General features: G+C 42.9%; 1 protein-coding gene across 1 annotated transcript in view; it reads left to right on the plus strand.

The window, feature by feature from the left end:
* The first annotated feature begins 5,430 nt into the window (after positions 1 to 5,430).
* Positions 5,431 to 16,968, plus strand: part of Tbc1d9 (TBC1 domain family member 9) — a 109,849-nt gene continuing 98,311 nt past the window's right edge. Inside the window, exon 1 of the mRNA XM_063260837.1 lies at positions 5,431 to 5,583. Coding sequence (XP_063116907.1) covers positions 5,454 to 5,583 — 130 coding nt within the window. The 5' untranslated portion in view covers positions 5,431 to 5,453. The remainder of the gene's footprint in view (positions 5,584 to 16,968) is intronic.

A 16,968-nucleotide genomic window follows, 5' to 3' on the forward strand; every position in this document is an offset into this window, starting at 1 on the left:
GGACCAGAGAGGCCACTATGGATTGTGTGCATGCTAACACGACCTGATAAGAGTAGACAGAGAGGCTGGCCCGTGGGGTGGGGGAAGCCTCAAGACAAATGTCAAAGGGAAGCAGAGATTCTGAGGGTGAGGTGGTACCCCAGCAAGGGCACCCTAACAGTCTCTGTGAGCCCCTGCAGTAACTTCTTTCTTGTTTCATTTTTATAATTAATGATAATAATCTCTGCTCTTGATTCAAAATGTTCAAACTACTAGGTTTGGTAGAAAGCAAAACAGAATACGTCATACTTATGCAATATTAAGTTAAACTCCAAAAATATAGTTATTAGCAAGACGAACTGTCAGAAGTAGGCTGCACAGAAGTCTGCTGTGGAGATGGTCGGCAGCCTCGTCCCTTGCTCTAACAGGGCTCTGATTTTCCTCTGGGAACTGTCCCTCACGTACACACTCCACATCTCTCCTCTACCACCACCTCCCTGAGGCTGGCACATAAAAATATCTAGCGATCAGTGAACGGACATTCAACATCCATCCCATCCGTGACAGGTTATGGCCACAAAAGCTTTATATAAATAGGAACTGTTTACATTCTTTAGGACAAGTTGACAAAGAACATGTGGGCAAAGGAGGAAAAAGTGCAATTGGGATCTACGGTAGTCTTCTAAATAACAAGCCCAGCTTCTGACTTTTCTGTGAATTACTCACATGACCCTCATCAAGTTCCTTCTCTCTTCTGAGCTTTAACACCCTTATATATAACATGAAGAGCTCAGCTCAGCTCTTTATGGAAGCCGAGGCAGGAGGATCTCAAGTTTGAGACCCTTGCTGATTTTAGCAAGATCCCCATCTTAAAAAAATAATTTTTAAAATGTTATAAAAAGAGGAGCTCCTTGAAACCATAATCAAAGTCTTTTAGAGCCCTTTCCTCCATAAATCTGGAGCCTACTGAAATTTAGAAACTCAGTACAGCTGTCAGGTCACCCTTCTCCTTGACAGTCTGACAGGTGCTAAGCCTGAGGAAGTAACAATAATCTTTGCCCTCCAGCAACTTGTAGCAAGTACATTTGAAATACAGTATCACCTTATTCTGACCTGTGGCTCAAATAAAGTCTTTATCACTCTTTCCCAGCCATGAAAATCTTCCTCGCTTCAATGACAGATAGAGATTCATCTAAAATGAATCTGTACTAATACAGAATCTGCTCCATTTTCCCCAGGAGAAGATCCCTTCTTCTTTCCTTCCATCTTTCCTTCCAGGAAAATAGATCATCTTCACTAAATGACTTCAATATGGACAGAAATACTATTTCATTCATTTTTAAAAAAATTTCCAGAGCCCCTCAGAATTCAAAAGTGGAGCAAACTGAAGAATGAGTGCGAAGCGGTACTGCTACCGGTCCAAGGGATTTTGGAGAACTCTCTTCCATCCAACCACACTAAATATTGGCTATACGCTACAGGTGACAACCATTCAAAGCTGTGGGAATCAAATGGTGAATCCTGAACCAAACTGCTCCATTACTTGCAGAGATGGATGGCATTATGGTAACTGGTTCCAACCGGATTAGCAACTCAGATCCCTGTCAAGAACTGACTATACCAGAGGTGAAAGCTACTCAAGTCTTGGATCTTCAAATCAGTACCATTTTTTGCTACCTCACTTGGCCACTCTTTCCTCACTAGGCAGGAGAGATTCCCAAGAACTTGCTGGAGCTGCCATCTTTTTAGGTTGGACAAGGGAGACAGGGGTTTTTTTTCCTTTGTTTGTTTTGAAAACTGGTCCTGTTAAAATATTACATTCTAATAGACCTGGAGGAAGGAGCAGGTTTCTCCTGGAAACACCGGCTCTTTATCACCATCCTGAGTGAATTCCGTCTGCTGCAATAGAATGGAGTCTCCATTGGCCGATCACGCCGCCTGGGACAGCAGGGTGCTAGCAAGATGAATGTTTCATGCAGTGTTCCTGTCCTTACTTCTAGAACTAGGTCCTGAAGGAGTGGGCACTGAATTTGCCTAGACAGAACTAAAAAAGTGCCAACACTCCCTGATATTTCCAAGAGTTGGGGTAAATCCCAAGAAAGCAACACAGAGGACTTAGGATATTGGAAAGAAGCAAGATTAGGAGGAAAACACACCAAGGCAAACTGCAGGATCGGGGGTGAGAACTGCTGGAGACAAAATCACTACCCTCCTTCATTCCCCTTAGTCCCATCTGCCACTCAGCAGTGGGCCAGTTTAACTGCTCTAGGGCCAGGATGTCAGAACCTGGGGTGGTTTGATTCTTTCCAAAAAGGGGAAGTGGAACTCTCGGGAAGACACAGAGATAGATATACAATAACACATTTGACCCCTACCCTCCCTGCTGGACTGTCCCTCCTCTTCGAGTGGTTTGGAACCAATGAGAATGAATAGAAGCTAAAACATCTTCATCTATTTCTAGAGGAACCAGTTAGATTAATTAGGCTCTCTTATGTCATATCTAGCTCCAGTATGTTTGACTTTTTTTTTTTACAAAGTCACATTTTAATAAGACAGTTACTAGTATGAGACCAGCAAGTCACCATTTCTCTCATATTTTGCAAAGGTCTTCTACTATAGATTGTTACCATTCATTACAATTCTAGCAGCCCCGGCTTCATGAAAACATGCTCTCATTCTTCCGGAAAAAAAAAAAAGAAAGAAAAAGAAAAGAAGCATTTAAAGACATTTCTTCTTTCCTCTTATTCTTAAAGCACATTCTTGTAAGGTTGATACGGTTGCTTGTTTTTTAAGTTTTTTTGAGACAGAGTTCCACTGTGCAGTCCAGGCTGGTCTGCAATTCGCTGTGCAGCCCAGGCTAGCCTGGAATTCACCACAATCTTTCTGCTTCAGCCTCCTGAGTGCTGGGATCACAGGTATGTGCCAACACACCTGGCAAGTTTTAAATGGCTTTTGGTATTAATTTCATGTTTTAATTTTCACAAAAGCAGGAATTTTTGTATGTTCTCTTTTTTCTCCAGGAATTATAGTTGACATTCACTTATTATTTGTAAAATGGAGTGTAGTGGTGCACTCCAATAATCCCAACTACTTGGTAGGCTGAAGCAAGAAGATCACAGGCTCAAAACCAGACGGGGAAGTTTAGAGTGTTTATCTCAATATAAAAAAAAAAAAGTAAAAACGGGCTGAGGACTTCACTAATGGTAGAGCACTTGCTGCAAGAAACCCTGCGTTCAACGCCCACCAAGGGAAAGAATGGGAAAGAATGTGTGTGTGTGTGTGTGTGTGTGTGTGTGTGTGTGTGTGTTGAACAAATGCTTGAATTGTGCCAGTAAATACTATAACAGTTTAGTACCATCAGAGTTTAAAAGGCTAAGTTAAATTTACACTTTGGGGCAGGGAAGAGGTGTTAGTGTGAAGCCACAAGTTTGATCAGTATAAACACAGGTCAAGTAAGAGTATTTTTTTTTTTAATATGCCAGTCAGTAAAATGAAAGAGCATCTATGAAAGTAGTTAAAAATATTAAAAGTTATACATATGTAAACACGTGTGTGTTATTTTATAATGCATGATTAGTAATACCCATTATTGTTGTTTTTATTTGCGGATTTTATTTCCTTAAGTCATTATGCAATGACTGGCAGGGCCAAGCGACTTTTCTGACTTAGTGTTAAACATGTGACTTTTGCAAAATGCCTAGAAGTCTATTCTAGTTTCCAAAGGGGCAGGAAGATCAGTCCGTGCAGCAATGCAAGGGGCCCTCCTACACCAAGTGGTCCTCATGTAGGGAAAGGGAACCAGCAGCTGCAGGGGCGGCCTCAGCTGGGTGGATGTGGCCCGGCCCTGAACTAATTCTGGGAACCACAGCTACAATTGTGAAGTTCACGCACATCTTAATCCATTTGTGCCGCTATAATAAAATACCTGAGGCTATGTTAAAGAACAGAAATGTATTCTGCCGCATTCTGAAGGCTAAATCCACCATCACTGTGCCCACATCTGTAAGGAGGCTTTTGCAACCTCACAAGATAGGGAAGGGCAAACTAGCCCAGGGCTGCTGGGCAAGTCTCTTTTATTTGGTCCTAATCCCTTTCAGGAGTGTGGAGCCCGCAGACATAAACACCTTCTAAGGACCCCACCCTTAAAACCTAAATTTCCTAAGGACACATTTAAACCACAGCAAGACAGAAAAACGTCTTGTGAACGCTTTGTTCATTTGGAAAGAGGAATGCTCCACGACTGTTCAAGGTTTCTGGATAAAGCTTTCTGGCGACATCTCCAGTCATCTGGGGAAGGCAGCCTTTTTCAAGCTCCTCTTGAATCAGCACGGTGAGTGAACCAAAGGTCATCAGATAGCAGGATAGACTGTGATCACAGGAACTCTCGGTAGGCAGGAAAGTGAAACCGTCCAGGGGTTAAGCCGTCTGTTTTGTGTGCCTCTGATTTCACTTTCTTTTAAAAATATGAATCCATCTATTAATTGCGGATAGATCTCTCAATTCTGCCATGCTCCATCCTCAAAGGTCCAAACGTCCGACCTGGAAAAACAGCTGTAAGTGTGAATTAGTTAGTCTTAGCTTCTGGGCTGCTTCCAGCTTCGCTCAGGCTCGTGCCCTCCAGGTCAAGGCAAGCAGTGATGTAATGCACTTAGCCCGGCCGCTTTAATTACAATGGAAAGGAGAGGAGGCGGGGCCACGGGCGGTGACAAGTTTAGCGCATGACTCGCCCTAGGGATGCAGGAAACAAAAACATCGGCAACCATTGGCTGCGTCCACTTCCGACTCCCCACCTCCAGATCTGGAACCTGGATACGCGGCTCCCGGGAAGAGGGGTGGCGCTGTCCCACACAGCGTCGGCCTGAGACGCAGCAGGCGCGCAGACACGCTCGCGCGGGCCGGCAGCGTCCTCCCCGCTGGGATGGGCGTGGGGCCCGGGGCGCCGCACAGGGAACCCCGAAAGCGCCCTCGAAGCCGCCTGCGAAGGACCCGCGTCCCAGAGCGCTGCTGCCAGCCGGGCGCGCCCCGAGCGAGCGGCGCTGTCGTCATTCATTCGCAGTGTCCGGAGCGCCCTTCCAGCGCGCGATCGCGGTGATCTCCGGGGCGCTGGGCAGCTAGAGACCGAAGCGCCCCGGGCTCGGCGGACCCCAGCTCAGCCCGGCCTGGTCCGGAGCCGCGCCGCATCCTCCTGCCGCCGTGGGCCGCGCCGGGCGAGCGAGCACCGGGCCTGGGCGTCCGCGGCCGCGGGGAGGATGCTGCTCGCCGGGCCCGCGTCCTCGCCCTCGTGCCAGGCCGCCCGCTGGGGCTGTGTGGTGGCCCGGACGCCGCGGGCCGGCCGCTGGTGAAGTCCCCCGCGGGGGCCGCTCCTGGCGGGCGGGCGGGCGCGCGAGTGGCCCGGAGCGCGCTCCTGTGCGCGCCCGTGTGCGCAGGACCCGGCCCGCCGCCCCTTTGTGCGTCCGCCCGCGGCGGCCGGGACCATGTGGGTGAACCCCGAGGAGGTGCTGCTGGCCAATGCTCTATGGGTCACCGAGAGGGCCAACCCGTACTTCATCCTGCAGCGGAGGAAGGGGCACGCCGGCGACGGTGGCGGCGGCGGAGGACTGGCGGGTAAGGACCCCGGCGCGTCCCTGAGGGCGAGCGCGCCCCGGGCTGCGGGCACCGAGGACGCCGCCCGGTCCCCGGGGACCTGCGCGCCTGTCCCGCCCGGGGTGTGGAAGGCTGCGGAGTCGTGATTTTCAGGCTGGGCCAGGGATGCTTGTTTTCTCTAGGACTCTGCCTGGTGGTGGGCTCTGCGCGTCCTGGGCGCCCCGTTGGTGGGTGACGTGGATGAAGATGGGGAAGAGTGAGTCTGGGGCGAGGAGGGGGAAGTATTTTTCCTTAAGGACTGAATGCAGTATTTCCCCCTCCCTCCTTTAAAAATATGGAGAAGAATGGAGGATGGTTAATTTTTAGTTCACTGTCTTTATGTGCAAGTGCTGGACTAGGTACAAAATGCTCTTTTGTTTCCAAGAAAGCAATCAGTAGGAGCTGATGTGGTCATTTCCTGTATTAGTTATGACCGGAGAGAATGAGTAAGGAAAAAGAAATTCTTTTTTTGCACCTCATTAGACAAAACAAAGCAAATTTTCTGATTCTGGTTGTAAAAAGAACTGGCGGTGTTAACTGCATTATAACACATTCAACTTGGCCACTTCTTTTCCAAAGCTTCCTACGTGGTATTATTGATAACTGAAGTCTTGTCATAAGGTTCAGAATAAACGATCTCTCAGACCCGTGCCCCAAGTAGTGCTGTGTTACAAGGATCTTCCTGGATTAACTAATTTGCCTGGTGGGAGACCATAAATCATATGGAATTCTTACCATACTAAAGAAATTGGACCTCCCTGAGAGAATAAACAGAACGGGGATACTGATTCTAGTGAAAGTCTGTAGAAGATGGAACTTTTAACTAGGAAAGTAAACTGAAGCAAAAAGATGACCATCGGTGACTTCAAAATTGAGACAATATCATCCTCAAAGAATTGGCATGCTTGGTAAATTGTTTTACAGTGCCATGTTATGGAATAAAAATTCCTGATATAGTATGTATTTCATTGTGATTATGCTATATATAAACTAGTTTTCTGAAGATTAAAGTGCAAGTGTTATATGATGTAGCATATACTAGCATATGTTTGAAAGGTTTTGCTAATATACCAGGTGGCCTCTGAGTAATCTTAGTATTTTTTGGCACCTTTTTCTATTATGAGAGAGAAAAGCTGTAGAGCTTCTGACTCCATTATGGAAATACTGACCAGTGTGTGGGAATCACAGTTTTCTAGATCATTTTGTAGAAGTTATTTAACTGGTAAACCTCAGTTTACTACTAGTTATTTAACTGGTATAACTTGTGTGTCGAATACTGGTATCAATCTAGATCATTCACTAGTAAACCTAAGTAAATAGTTTAGCAAGAAAAAACAGTGTGAGCTGGAGTTACCCCTCCTGTACCAGTAACCAGTAAATATTTATTGTCCCTGGCCATGTGCAATAAAATATGAAAAATTCAGGGTGTGGAGATTTCTTTTGTGTTTCTATGATACTTACAGCTGTAACAGACTACAGTCTACTGAGTAGTTCACCACTTAGACTCTTGCAATGATAACTTATTTCAGGTAGATAAAATTATATCTTTCAAATTTAGAGCTCACAATTACTGCATTTATTTCTGGAGTAGTTAAAATTATGTTCATGAGTCCAGATATTCCTGCCAACAAGAGCTAGTTTTAACCCACAGAGGTAGACTGCTTGGTCTAATAGTTCTGTTTCACGTCAAGCATAACAGGAACATTTCAGAAATCTTTGTACTATATGTAGTATGTTTTGATCCTAATGTGAGGTTATTCATTCATCATTGACTTGCTAGTTCATTAAGTATTTGTTGACAGTCTCTGCAGTGCCAGTTCATGAAAATCACAGCGTAGCAGAAGATAGATGTTGATGAAATAATCACATGAATGTAAAATTGCTGCTGTGTGGGGTCCCAGCAAAAAGCAGAATCTTGTCCAGTTCAAATGGAGAGAGTTTAGTGAAAAGGTAACTCAGGAAGATGGAGGCAAGCTTATGAGACTCAATGAAAGGCGTAGCAGTGGGGAGGAAAAGCAAGAAGTCAGGATGATGTCATTGGAGCCCATGAACGCTGGAGCCTGAGAGGAAGAACTCAGCCTGTCAACAAACACTGAGCGGCTAGGAGAGGAGGCCACTGAGCGGCTAGGAGAGGAGGCGTCAGAGCCTGTCCACTCCTCTCCCAGGGTGGCTGTCTCCTGGGAGAGGAGTGGACAGGCCCTGACGCCTCCTCTCCTAGCCGCTCAGCTTCTCCTGTTTCGTCCACAAGCAGAGCTCGGCAGAAGCCAGCTGGACAGGGGAGCCAGGCCGTGTGGTCCCTCAGGATCAGCCTTCTGGGATGTGGGAGGTGGAGCCAGTTGAAAAAGACCAGTGTACCTGCCATCTGCGGACCAGCAGCCTCGGGGCGGAGCCAGAGGCAAAGGAAATAGTCCCTGAGAAAGTGAGGCTTGAGCTGAGGACAGAAGAGGGGAATGGACAACAAGAGGGGGTGGGGGTAGCGGGTGAGGTGTCAGTTGTTGATTACCTGGAAGAACTCGGGACTTTTACAATACCTGGACTGAGGCAGTAAGGAGTCTGCTCAGCAAATGGATGGTGACAGATATTGGGAAGCTTGTCCTAGGTGCACTGGCCACAGGTGCTCCATGTGTGCCCAGGACGATGCTTCGGAAGATGTTAGCGTAGAGTCTGTTCAAAGTGCTGGGCCAAAGGGAAGACATTTCGTGATTTAAAAAAGTAAAAAGCTGTTTTGCTCCCAGTTTCATACGCTATGTAGTTAAGCCTTCTGTTGTACATGCATTTAGTTCGTTTAATCCCTTTTAATGGGGATTTCATAAGCATGCAGACAAGTGCACAAAGTAAGGTGTAGGATGCAGTCACATCTGTGGTAAAATCAACACCCTGCTACAACACCGAGCAGACGGAAAGTTACAACTCCTGTGCTTCTCTATACCAGGTTAAAAGAGCAGACGGAAAGTTACAACTCGTGTGCTTCGCAGGCTGCCCTAAAGGGGAAAACCATTGTGAGAGTTTGCATAAACACGGCCTTGATTTTATTGCATTTTCTCAAGAAATAACACATCCCCAAATACAGTGTGATTTGAGGTTTTTTTTTTTTTTTTTTTTTTTGAGACAAGAAGACTAGAGTGCTCATGTGTGTCTGGATCCTTTTGCTCAGCGCTGAGTTTGTGGAATTCACAGACACTGCTGCTTGTGCCTCTGGTTTGTCCACTTTTCTTTGCTGTGCAGGAAGCTGCTACATGAACGCACTGTAGCTGAGTTGTCCGCTGTTTGCCTGGTGTGTTGCCAGAGTGCCTCTCCACGGTCCATTTGGTGGCAGCCTGGATACCATGGCTGTGGTCATTCTCACGCAGATTTCATGGCACCTGTGGGCATTGATTGGTCCATAGCCAAATGAAGAATTGCTAGTTTATAGAACATGTGTAGCATTGGGTTTGTTAGATAACTGCAAAACGTTTGCAAAGCGGTCGTACCAGTATATTAGCAGCAAAGAAGGTGTCCTTTGCTCTTTGTCCTTGCCAGCATAGACGTTGTCACATTAGCCATGATGCCAGGTGCACAGTCATAGTGCCCTGTGGGTTTAGTGTGTTTTTGTGCCGACTGGTGAAATGTGGAGTACCTTCGCCTATGTCTTTATTGGCCATTTGAAATATTTTATGATGTGGCTGTTCAAGTCTCTTGCCCATTTCTAGTTGTAATGCTTTGTCTTTTTCTTACTGATTGGTGGGAATTGTTATAATTTTCTGGTTGTGAGCCCATTGGTTAAGCATATGGTAAAATCATTCTCCTCTTTGCCTAGTCTGTCTCTTAAAGGCAGGAGGTTTTTAAAACTTTACTATCTGGATCCTTCAGAGATTTGGTTTCCTTTATGTTAGTGTCTTACTATGTTCTGGTCAGTAGATCTTTCTCTCCTCTAGGGCTCTAAGATTATCTTCTAAGATCTTTACAAGTGTTGACTCCCAAGTTTATATCTACTATTCACTGGGAATTAATCTTTGCATAGAGTTAAAGACCAGGTTTTATTTTAAAAATTTGTGTTTTGGACATGCTCCTGAAGCAACCTAATTTATTAGGAAAACTATTTCTGTCCCAGATACAACAAAGGCCTCTTTATTATAAATAAATGATCCGAATGTGGGTGGTCTGTTTTGGGCTTTCTGGTCTGTCTCTTTGGTTGGTTAGTATATTCTTGTACTGATGCCAAACTGTCATTTTATAGTAAGAATTTATATTCAATAGTTCAATTCCTTTTACCTTGTTCTTTGTTTTTTAAAGTTTCTTGGCTATTCTTTGACTTTTACATTTATACCATGTTTTAGAGTCATTGTATTTAGATCTAACAAAGCAAACCAACACAGAACAAAGGATTTGGAAACTGTTGGAATTTTGAATTGAAATTATATTGAATCTATACATCTGTTTTGGAAGAATCATTTATAGCATTATTGGAGTTTTTCAGTTCATGAACTTTATATGTTCCTATTTAATTATATTTTTAAGTGTCTCAAGATCTCATAGTTTTCCATGTAGAGGTCTTATACATCTTATTAGATTTATTCCTAGGTATTGAATATTTTTCATTCTGTTGTATATTATGTCTTTTTAAAAATTCATTTTCTAATTCTATTTTATTGGGATATAGAAATACATTGTATATTTATCTTGTATCCTGAACATAGCTAAAGCAACAAATGAATTGTGTGAATTCTAATAATTCACCGTAGATTCTTTTGTAGTTTTTATGTATTCAGCCATATTATCTAATAATACTGATAATTTTCTAATCTGTACGCTTTTAAAATTTTTTCTTCCTCTTTCTTCACATGCTAAGATTTCATGCACAAGGGTGCATTATTGTGATAATTGTATATATCTTCTTCCCTTTCCTGATTTGAAAGACTTTAAACTTTGCTCATCATTTTCTTTCAGATTTTTATTTTTATTCATACATGTTTGCAGTACATCATGATGATTGATCGTCATTAATTATGATTATTTTTGTGGATTATAAAGGAGTTGTTTTTCCTAGTTTGTCCTAGTTTGTCAAGACTTTGATTATATGGATGTTGGATTTTTTCAGATGCTTTTTCTTATGTCTGTTGAAATATGATCTTGTATTTTGTTCCTGTGATGACTTTTATTATGAAGTGTTTAATCAAACTTGCATATATAAAATCCAATTTGACTGTGATACAGTATTCTTTCTATATGATTATTAATATCATTGTCCAATTCTTAGGATTTTTGTGTTCTTATAGGGTTTGTGTCATAACAGTATTATTTCACCCTTACCTGCTTGGTAGAATTCATCGGTGGGCCTGTCTGGCCTTGAAGTTTTCTCCAGGGAATGTTTTAAATTTTCAGTTCTTGTATATTAAAGAACTATTCAAACTTTTTTTTTTACTCATGACCATGAAATTATATATTCAAACATTTTTAAACATGGCTTTTACTCTGTTTTACCATTGTATATTTCTAGGTTTTCCCTTTTCATCTAGATATTCAAATATATTTCCATAAGTTTGTTAATGGTATTGTCATATTTGAATGTCTGCAGGAGGAAATAGTGCCTTTAAAAAAAATTTTCCAGTATCGGTTATTTGAAATTTTCTTAATTTCTTTTTCTGGGAATTTATCAGTCTTGTGTCTTTTTCTAAAAGAGTTAACTTATAGACCTATTGACCTTTTCTGTTGTATATTTATTTTGTTTCATTAATTGTGATCCTTTCTCTCCTGCCCACAGTGCCACCCTTCCCCCATACTGGGGATTGAACCCAGGGCTTCCCTCTGGGCTACATCCTCAACCCTTTGCTGTGTTCATTAAATTTTGAGTGATCCCACTAAATTCCTAAGTTGCCTGGGCTGGGATCAATTTGTGATCCTTCTGCCTCACCCTCTCACGTGTAATCCCAGTGCTGGGATTATAGGTATTACCCTGTCTTCTCTCTCTGTCTCTTTCTGTCTCTGTCTCTCTCTCTTTCCCTCTCCTTCCACCCCCCTTCTCTCTCTCTCTTTCCTTTCTTCCTTTTTTTTGCTATAGGTTGGTACTTGAGATTTTCCTGCCTCTGCCTCCCAAGTAATAGATTTAGAGGTGTGCACCACCATGCCCAGCTTCTGCTTTTGTCTTTATTGTTCCTTAAGATATAAATTGTCTTGGGGCTGGGGATTTAGCTCAGCAGCATAAGCACCTGCCTTACAAGCAGGTGGTTGTGAGTTCAATCCCCGGTACCTATAACAATGAAAAAGACCAAAAAAAAAAAAAAAAAAGATGTAAATTGTCTTAAAAATGATAATTAATTGGGTTTTAGCCTTCTTAATAAAGTATGTGCATTTTTAGAACCATATATATTTGTGTCTAAGTAGGGCTTTTTCAGCATTCCCCAAATGTTGATATGTAGCTTCTTTCTATTCTCATCTTGATCTTGAATTGCTTAGATGTGGAGTTCTTAATTTTCAAACATGTTGATAATTTATTTTAATGCAGTCAGAAACCATAGACTTATTTTACAGGATTTTAGAGCTTTGAAATTTACTAAGACTTTTCATGTCCTGCTGGTAGTCGAAAAAAAATGTCGGCTTGTTCTGCTTGAAAAGATGTATCTTGCAGTTGCTGTGTAAATGGTTTATTTACATTCATTTAATCGCTTGGTATGTGATCAGATTATTCCTTATCTTAATTTTAAATTTTCTGATTCCATAATTATAGTTATATTCAATTTTTTATCATAATTTTGATTTTACTATTCTTAATATAGTTTCTTAAATTTTTATATGGTTTTATATTATTGTCATACATTTATAATATTGCTAGCGAATTGAGCATTTTATCATAATGAAATTTTTCTCCTATATCTTTAAAATTGTTTAACATCTCATTATTACTATTACAAAATATTTATTTGGTTATTTGCGGGATTTTTTTTTTTTTTTTTTGCATTTTTTTTTTTTTTTTAAGACACGATTTTGGCGATTTTGCCGTGTAGTTCAGGTTTGAACTGGTTAAGGGCCCCAGGCTGGATTCACACTGGGAGGTCCTCTTACTTTAGTGGTGGGATTATAGAGATTGTCCTGAGAGCTGGGATTACAGAGTTAGTGTTTGTATGGTAACTTTATAGGTGTACTTTTGACCTTTATGTAACCTCTGTTTTAGATTGTCTTGTAAATAACATAGCTGTTTTTCTTAATCCATTTTGAAAATCTTGGCCTCTTGACAGAATTACTAATATACCAGCAATTTGGTTTAAACCTACTATTTTATTAAGTGTTTTCTATTTTTTTCTACTTATCCAATATTTTGGTGGGATACAGTGTTTCTATTTTTAATGTACATTGGTTAAAGACTTAGCTAGAAGTTTTATATTGATTTCACTATTCTTTCAGTGGTTACTCTGGAAATTACAAAGCGTATTTTACTTATCAAACAATGTCGTCACTTGGAACTTCTTTATATTAATAGACATTTTGATTTTTTCCTTGGATTATGAAAGGGCCATGGAATACTTTCACTCTGTTTACCTTCACCCTCCATTATACACTATCATTGTATCTCTTAATTCTTAACATTTCAACCCAAGGTCAGTACAGCTACTTTGAAAAGTCCATATTCAGTTGGAATTCCACATGTTTACCATTTTTACTGTGTTTCTTGTTCCACCTTTATCTGGAATCACTTTTCTACTAAAAAATGCTCCTGCTCTTTCTTTAGCGAGAGTTGAGCCTGCTGGTCTCCTGGTAGTTTTCTCAGTTTCCGTGTTGTCTGCAGTTGTATGTGATAGAGTTATTTCCAAAAGATGAAAAATATTAACAAAAGATGAGAAATATAAAATAAAAAGTGGCCTTTATTCTGAGAACACGGAGAGAGATGACCGGCAACCCCCACCGCTGGCATCCGGCGATCTCTCCAGCGGACACGCGGCGTGGGGGCCTGTAAATAGCCTCGGTTTGGGGTGGAACCTAAGGCGGGCATTAGGGAAACACAGGTAGCCCATTGGTCCTAGGTTTGGCGCCATATGTAAATTCCCAGGGGCGGGAAGATGGCGTCACAGGTAACTTCCTAGGGGCAGGGCAAGATGGGGCTTCCTGCTTCCGGTTGTGGCTTTCCTGGCTACAGTGTCCTGTCTGGGCCAAACCTTTCATATCCCGTCTTATGGTTATTATTATGAAATGGGGCGAAGATTTCTCTCTTTAACTACTTCCTGCTGGCAAAGGGCGCTGTACTGGAGCCTAGGGGAGTCGACGGGATGAAGGTTGATGCCCAGGTAGACGCTGGTGCCAGGTGTTTGGCCAGGACAACTTCACTGGTGAATGCACGTATGTCAGACTGGAAAAACAAAGAGACAAGATGTTATGAGGAGACATGGCACTGTCATATTTAAGGACCCAGGTGAGGTAGAGGGAAAGGTGCCTTTGATTTAGACATATCATTCTATCAGGACCATGTTGAGGTAGAAACATTTCCACGGTGAGGCAGAATTCTGAAAATTAAACATGGGGTTAGGAGGAGTGGAGTTATGAGAGGTGATTACTAATGATAGAGATATTTCCAAAAGATGAAAAATATTAACAAAAGATGAGAAATATAAAATAAAAAGCGGCCTTTATTCTGAGAACACGGAGAGAGATGACCGGCACCCCACCGCTGGCGTCCGGCGATCTCTCCAGCGGACACGCGGCGTGGGGGCCTGTAAATAGCCTCGGTTTGGGGTGGAACCTAAGGCGGGCATTAGGGAAACACAGGTAGCCCATTGGTCCTAGGTTTGGCGCCATATGTAAATTCCCAGGGGCGGGAAGATGGCGTCACAGGTAACTTCCTAGGGGCAGGGCAAGATGGGGCTTCCTGCTTCCGGTTGTGGCTTTCCTGGCTACAGTGTCCTGTCTGGGCCAAACCTTTCATATCCCGTCTTATGGTTATTATTATGAAATGGGGCGAAGATTTCTCTCTTTAACTACTTCCTGCTGGCAAAGGGCGCTGTACTGGAGCCTAGGGGAGTCGACGGGATGAAGGTTGATGCCCAGGTAGACGCTGGTGCCAGGTGTTTGGCCAGGACAACTTCACTGGTGAATGCACGTATGTCAGACTGGAAAAACAAAGAGACAAAATGTTATGAGGAGACATGGCACTGTCATATTTAAGGACCCAGGTGAGGTAGAGGGAAAGGTGCCTTTGATTTAGACATATCATTCTATCAGGACCATGTTGAGGTAGAAACATTTCCACGGTGAGGCAGAATTCTGAAAATTAAACATGGGGTTAGGAGGAGTGGAGTTATGAGAGGTGATTACTCCCCCATCTGAAAGCATAAAAGTTAAGACGGTAGGTTGGTGAGGCTTGTCTCTGGTATGCATGATGTTGGAGTCTGTAGGCAATACTGCTAAAGAGTCCTGCTGTAAAAATGATCATTAATAAAATGTAAAAAATTAGGAACCAAAGTGGATAACAAAACATGACTTAGCCTGTTAACTGTGGCTGCGAGGCCTTTGTGAGACGGAGACGAGTAGGCGACAGAAGATGAGATGACCACTCAGAATGATCAGATTTAGGGTTGGAAGGGCACCTCTTAGCCTGAGTGATGTGAAATCAGGATGGCAGTCCAGCAACTTTGATTTAGGCATGGGTCACTGTAACCTGGTTGTAGTCCTTGGAATGATTTGCTGTAACAGAACTTTAGCAAGTATGAGAAAGGCTTTTATGTATCCTGAGAAAGTATAAACCAAGTGAGAAGACAAAAACGTATCTGTGAGTCTTGACCAGGGTTACCTGAGAAATTGGTGAATAAAATAGGAAGGGGGTGGTCTATATCACTGAGGAAGGGTCCACCAGCGACAACAGGTGGAAGCTGTTGAGGCCTCAGTGTGTCTAAGTTAGCCTGTATAAAAGGCATTTTAAGATTTAGGACTGGGACCTGCACAAAATAGGCCCTGTTTATAAATGGCATAGGTTGACCATCAATACCCCATCATAGAGACTGAGGACTTAATATAGCAGCCTGAATACTCAGGAAGAACTCTGTATATATGGCCTCTATGTCCACAAATATAGAGAATGTCTTACCTGAGACTGTAGTGCGACTTGGAATCTGAGACAGACACCTTAAAGGGGGCTGTTGTTGCCCTGAACCCCCTCAGCCTCCAGCAGCGATTTTCTGTCGGTGACGAATCTGGCAGTGTCGACATTTCCTGTGAGGGCTAGAACTTAGGATGGCTTACCCACTCTCTGGTGGCTAGGACAGTCCAGCGGCCCTGGAGTAAGGTCTCAAAGAATGCCAGGATGGGGCATTTTCTTGTCCAGTATCTTCTGCTGCATTTGAGCGTGGTCCATGGAGGGGGCAGGCAGCTCCACCTTGTGTAGGTTTACCTGTCTCAGAACTCCAAGTGTCACAAGTGTTAAAAATATGAAAAACCATATTAAGATCTCTATAAGGTTTGAAGGTCAAGTTTTGTCTTTTTGTTTGGGATTTGGACTATAGTAGAATTAAGTAAATATGCAGGAATATCACTTTTTTTTTTATAGGGTGACACGTAGAATTAACAAAGCTTTAGTCTGCCAAACAAGGCTTTAATGGAAACGTTTTGCAGTAAAGGTTTAGCAATCTTATGAATAAATCAAAACTGATCTAATACTGTCAAATTCTGAACACATTTACTTTTAAAGTTGTTATTTGCAGTAGTATGAACCAAGACAAATAAAATAAAACTTTGAAGAAAACCCTTGTCTTGAAAGAGAGCTAGTGGTTCCCAGCAAAAAGGAAATTTATTACCTTAGTTGTTAAACAGGAGATTGGTGAAGGTTTTGATTGATAAACAAGGCTGGTAAAATTATCAGGTGGCCAATAACCTTGATTAAATGGTTTGAGAATTGTAATAAAAGCATCTTTTGAGCGGAGCCAAATTGTAAAAAAGCATGCCTGAGCAGAGCCGCTGAGCTGCTGTTTCACGGTGCTCCGGCAGAGCACGCCCAGTAGGTGGGGCAAGCGCTGGGATGTAGCGCGCAGGGGCGGGCTCGGACTGCCCCCGGAAACGTGTAAGGTGACAGCGGCGGCGATGACGGCGCATGGGGGAGGGAGGGGCTGGGACGGCGCATGGGGGAGGGGCTGGGAGGCGGCCCGACACAGTGCGCAAAGCTGGAACTGCTTGCAGGGCGTGAGGATTAGAAAGCCAATTTAGGAACACAGCTGGGTTTTGATTAGCTTTCTGGACCTGTTTTAAAAGTTTGTTATAGTTAGTACGCTTGACCTGCTCTGGCACAGCTATAGGCCCAGAGTCATTATAAACGTCCTTAAAATGTAAATCATAACAATTAGTAATAAATTTAAATTGCCTGATATAATTCTGTGGGTCAACAGAGAGGCTACCTAATTTAAGGGTGATCTG

Source organism: Cavia porcellus, unplaced genomic scaffold, assembly GCF_034190915.1.
Source record: "Cavia porcellus strain 051 isolate PalLab524CR breed Dunkin Hartley unplaced genomic scaffold, mCavPor4.1 scaffold_14, whole genome shotgun sequence".
Classification (NCBI taxonomy): domain Eukaryota; kingdom Metazoa; phylum Chordata; class Mammalia; order Rodentia; family Caviidae; genus Cavia; species Cavia porcellus.